General features: G+C 39.7%; 1 protein-coding gene across 1 annotated transcript; it reads right to left on the reverse strand.

Moving 5' to 3' along the window:
• Positions 1-4,411: 4,411 nt before the first annotated feature.
• Positions 4,412-5,207, reverse strand: LOC308242180 (proliferating cell nuclear antigen-like; the record flags this gene model as incomplete). The annotated part of the gene is given in 2 exon segments (XM_080656042.1): positions 4,412-4,640; positions 4,642-5,207. Coding segments are annotated over 2 exon segments (783 nt in total). The 3' UTR covers positions 4,412-4,423.
• Positions 5,208-5,468: the final 261 nt, after the last annotated feature.

Genomic DNA, 5,468 nt, shown 5'->3' on the forward strand with positions numbered 1-5,468 from the left:
AGTTTTTTATCTTACTTCCTGCTAGCTCTGTCTACAGTAACCCAGGTCTTAATATCTCTATTTCCACGACCAAATATCACTTTTCAGCACTTGTTGTTTTTTTTGATACTTTGCCATTTTTATTATGAGCCTATACCCCAACCAATTTATCTATTTAACAAAAGAAGGAAAGATCTTAGCCTATCACTTCACAAATTATAGATTCCATTGGAATATCAAAGTTTCTCGATTTTTTAAATATACATAAATCTTATATCTTTATGTATGTATGTGTACATATATACATATATAAAGATTTGACAAAAGTTGGTTTATAGTTTTGTGTATGCAGAACACTCTTCATTCTTGTATTATTTTATGTTAATTATTGTATTATTTTCCATACAAACAACTGTAAACCAACCTTGTATATCACATAGACTTAGTCAGCCCTTTATAAATAAATTTAAGATTTTAGGATACATTTTAAATGTTTTATTTTCTTTATCTACTAAGCCAGATAGAATCAATTTTATATTTTCAAGCCATATAAAAATAACTTCCAGAGAGAAACCAAGATGGCGGCATAAGTAAACACCTGAACTTGCTGCCTCACACAACCACTTCAAAACTACAACTAAAAGACAAAACAGATATCATCCAGAACCATAGGAAGGCTGGCTGAGTGGAAATTATACAACTAGAAGGAAAGAGAAAAAGCACACTGAGACTCAAAGGAGGTGCGGAGGTCCAGAAGCGAAATGCAAAGTTACGGAGACGCGTGCGAGGAAAGGGGCTGGCAACTGAGTACATAGTTGTCTTTTTCAATCGGGAGGAAGATACAAGCTCCCAACTGCTCTGAACTCCAGTTCTGGGCAAGATTCTGGGGATCCAGACTCATACAGGGAGAAACTGGACTGTCTGGCATTGGGCCAGAACACGAGGACAGCTTTCTCTCAGAGGTGCTTGCAGTGATCATTGTTCCTGCAAGGTGCCGAGGGACACAGAGACCCGGGGACCTCTTTGGGGCAGGGCTGACGGTCAGCCATTGCTGTTTGCTTGACCCTGGTGATTCCCTGAGACCCCACCCCACCGAATTTACAACCCCACCCAAGCTGTGCACAGAGGCTTTTGCATATAAATGGCCTGGCCCTTTGCTATGTAAAATCTAACAAACTGCATCTGGGTCAGAGAGCCCCAGAGCCTCCAGAAGAAGGCCCAAGGCTCGACAGCAGCTTGCATTGCTTCACAGCTAGGCCTCATCTGGGCACCTCCAAACCCCAAACAAAGAGGAGGAATCTGCAGATCTCTCTGTAGCTCCTGCTGGGTTTTCCTCAGGCAGTGGCTGACTGCACCTCCTTGGAGATCCAAGAGCCAGTGTACCCAGTGGTCAGAGTGAGACCACCCGATTATAATTCTTTAGATCCATAAGAGACACACTCAGGGGGCAGACTCAGTGGGCACCTAAGCCCCACTGAAGCAAGTCTTGCCCCATAAGGGTGTCTGCAGCACAGAAGTTCTCCCATCATAGACACAACTGATCTCACAGCTAATTGGCAAAGAGGTCAATTCCTCCCAGTGATACCAACAACAATCAAGTCTTAACTACAACAAGACTGTGCACACAGCCCACAAAGGGGGGCACTAAGGGTGTGAACCTCAGGTAACTGGGGAGGCTGAGACACTGGGCCCTATATGACACCTAGTACACAAAGCCACTCTATCAACTCAGGGAAGCAGCCAAACTGTGGAGACAAAGAAACAGGTCACAAATGAAAGAAATGGAGGAAAGCAAATGACTGGATATAGAGTTCAAAACCACGGTTATCAGGTTACTCAAGAATCTTCTAGAAACCTCCAATAAATTTAGTAAGACCCTTAAGGATATGAAAAAGGACCAACTAGAAATTAAGCATAAACTGACTGAAATAAAGAATAATATACAGAGATCCAACAGCAAGTCAAAGATTTGAATCCAGTCAAAGATTTGAAATACAAAGAAGTAAAAAACACCCAACTGGAAAAACAAAAAGAAAAAAGAATCCAAAAATATGAAGATAGTGTAAGGAGCCTCTGGGACAACTTCAAGCGTACCAACATCCGAATTATGGGGGTGCCAGAAGAAGAGAGAGAGCAAGATATTAAAAACCTATTTGAAGAAATAATGACAGAAAACTTCATTGATGAATTTTGCACATTTAACACTTCAAAGAATAAAATTATGCATATTGATAAACTCCATGTAAGTTCATAAAACCAATTATAAGCACTTTCTGAGCAGCATACTACAAGTAGCTGCTGTTCAAATGAACTGAAAAAATATGGAGTCCAGAAACAATCCATTTTCAAGTCATGAGTGTTATTCTACATCTCTTTGTTTAGAAAATTCTGACCATCCTACTTCAGTAAATCAGGGACTCCCAAACTATGTTCCCTGACAGTCATATCAATCAACATGCACATACCTGGGAGCCCCAGCACAAGCAGGTAAACAAGATATGAAACTAAGGGTGATTTCAGAACCACTCTGATATTCTGAATATTTGTTTGCAAGTCTAATAAGGATGGAAATTCTATAAGGAAATAATATCTATTCTCCATTTTGATTAGATGATGATTTAATTGCTCACCAAGAAACAAAAGTAGACTTAGACAAAAGTCTCAAAGTCTGTGAAAATAAAATTACATCTTCACTTCTTTCAACTCATTAATTTATTCTGAAAGAATAAGCTCCTACAAATCTTGGAATTCCTATTACTTAAAAGTGTCTTCTTTTAAAGGAGGAAATCACCACACTTTGCCAGCAACTGGATAGAAGATGCAGTGAAATGCTTCACACAAGAAACTGTAGTGACTGTCAGCAAAGGAAAAGAGGTCTAGAGTTTCAACCTGGCAGATACTTACCAGAGAATCCTAATCAGAGGAGGGACTTAATATATATACAAATATTCTGACCTAATTCCAAATGGAACTTTTATATTGGAGTAAGAAGAAACAAAACAGAAGGAAGAAGGCCAAAAATACAGTTACAAACAAAAAGATAATTCCCTCAAGAGGGAAATCATTCAGTGTCTTATTCTCCTCCCTCTACATATGCTGCCTGCCTGGTCCAAGCACTTGGAACTGCCTTTGGAATTCTCCTAGAGGAGCCCTAACCCTCTCTCCAGTATAACTAAGGTCATAGAATCTTTTTTTTTTTTTTTAGCTTTTAAATGTCAGCTTTATTAAGGTATAATTTACATAAAAGTACAATGGGATGAGGTTTAACAAACGCAGACTTGGAACCATCCATCACCTGTCTAGATAAAACATTTTCATCACTCCAAAAAACTCCATCAGGCCCCTTTGCTGCCAATCTCCTTCCGCCCAGGCACACATAAGGTAATGGTTACCACCCGATACAGTGAGTTCTAAAGTCCAACCACTAGAACTCAAGTCCAGGTACCAGTTATTTAATCCAAACATAAAATATAATGGGGAAAAGGATTGTAATAAAACAGCCTTCAGTATGTAGGATGCCAATTTGTGATCTTGTAAGCACAATTACTGGGAATGTTTAAATAGCCTGTTTCACAACTACTGGGCCTTTTCACTTTCTTGGTTGAACCCAACACCCATAAGAGATAAGCCATTTTCATCCTTTATGGGGTAAGTCTCAAAGCTATATATACTGGAGAAAAAAATTTTTGCAAACATACTCCTTGGGCCCTATCACAGATCTAGTAATTCTTCAAAGTCTTGTAAAGTTCCTTAGGCTAAAGAAACACTACCCTGTAACAATACTAGTCTTATAAACTGACCTAACTTTGAGTACATTAAGTTTCCGAAAAAGTGTTAGTCTGCTTACAAAAAAGACAAAATAATGAAACATATAGAATTTGTTCTATTCTCCCATTCATTTCTTGAGCTCAAGTGAGAATACAAAAATAAATTTGACAACTGAATCTTCACAAATATCTTGTTACCTACTGCATTTGGAGTACTTTTTACGGCTATATCTAATGTATTTATATCTGGCTGCTCTAGATTGAAAAAAATATATAACATTTACACAAAAAAGACAGCACTAATTGTGAATTCCCTAGGATACTTGCAACAGTCAAGGTTCAAATGAAGGCACTGTCCTGTGATATCTGAAATTCAAACTTTTATTTAAGTTGAAAACAATTATTAAAATTGCATTAATAGTCAAAACCCTTTATTATAAAAATCCTAAAAACTATTTCTATATAAGGCAGAAGTAGTTCTAGGTTAATAAGACCAGATTTGACTTGAGACTATGCTTTAACTCGTAAAGAATGGAAAATAGGTTATTTACAGAAAACATTATCTACATATGTACTCTGGTACAAATTTGGTGATAAAAAGACATTTAAAAGCATGTTGAAATCTCAGAAGCAGTTCTCAAAGAGCTTAGTTTTGTTTTCTTGGATTTTAAAACCGCCTAAGATCCTTCTTCATCCTCAATCTTGGGAGCCAGATAGTACTTTAAATGTCCCATATCAGCAATTTTATACTCTACAACAAGGGGTACATCTGCAGACATACTGAGTGTTACTGTAGGAGAGAGTGGAGTAGCTTTTGTAAAGAAGTTCAGATATCTTAGTGCAAAAATTAGCTGGACTGGCTCATTCATCTCTATGGCAACAGCTTCCTCTTCTATCGACATTACTTGTTTGTGACAACTTAATATTTCCATTTCCAAGTTCCCCACTGGCAGAGAATTTCACTCCATCTTTTGCACAGGAAATTACAACAGCATCTCCAATATGACTGAGATCTCGGCATATACGTGCAAATTCACCAGAAGGCATCTTTACTACACAGCTATACTCCTGTTCTGGAATTCCAAGTTGTTCAACATCTAAATCCATTAACTTCATTTCATAGTCTGAAACCTTTTCTTGGTTTGGAGCTTCAAATACTAGTGCCAAGGTGTCCGCATTATCTTCAGCACTTTGGGTAATGATGTCTTCATTGCCAGCACATTTTAGTATCTTGGACATGCTGGTGAGGTTCACACCCATGGCCAAGTTGAGGTCGCAGCGATACGTGTCGAAGCCCTCAGACCGCAGCGTGAGCTGCACCAAAGAGACGTGGGACGAGTCCATGCTCTGCAGGTTCACGCCGCTCGAGCTGATGTCCCAGCAGGCCACATTGATGAGGTCCTTAAGCGCCTCCAGCACCTTTTTCAGGATGGAGCCCTGGACCAGGCGCGCTTCGAACATGGTGGCGGAGTCGCAATGATGCGGCTAGAGGCGAAGTGAAGGAGGAGGAGTAGCCGGCCTAGGCTTGACAGCGAGTGGGCTACCGCAGAGGTGAGAGCCTGAGACCTAGGACGATCACCAGGTCATAGAATCTTGGTCCCAACCTGGCTGACGATGCACAATCTTGAATGGACACAGGGCTTTAGCTACATCCTGTTTCTGGCAATGGTCTGGCTGAAGTGGCATTTGAAAGGCTGATGGAGGAGCTGGAGGTCATAGACA

The sequence above is a fragment of the Plecotus auritus genome, assembly GCF_963455305.1.
Source record: "Plecotus auritus genome assembly, chromosome: 2".
In the NCBI taxonomy this organism is placed as follows: Eukaryota; Metazoa; Chordata; class Mammalia; order Chiroptera; family Vespertilionidae; genus Plecotus; species Plecotus auritus.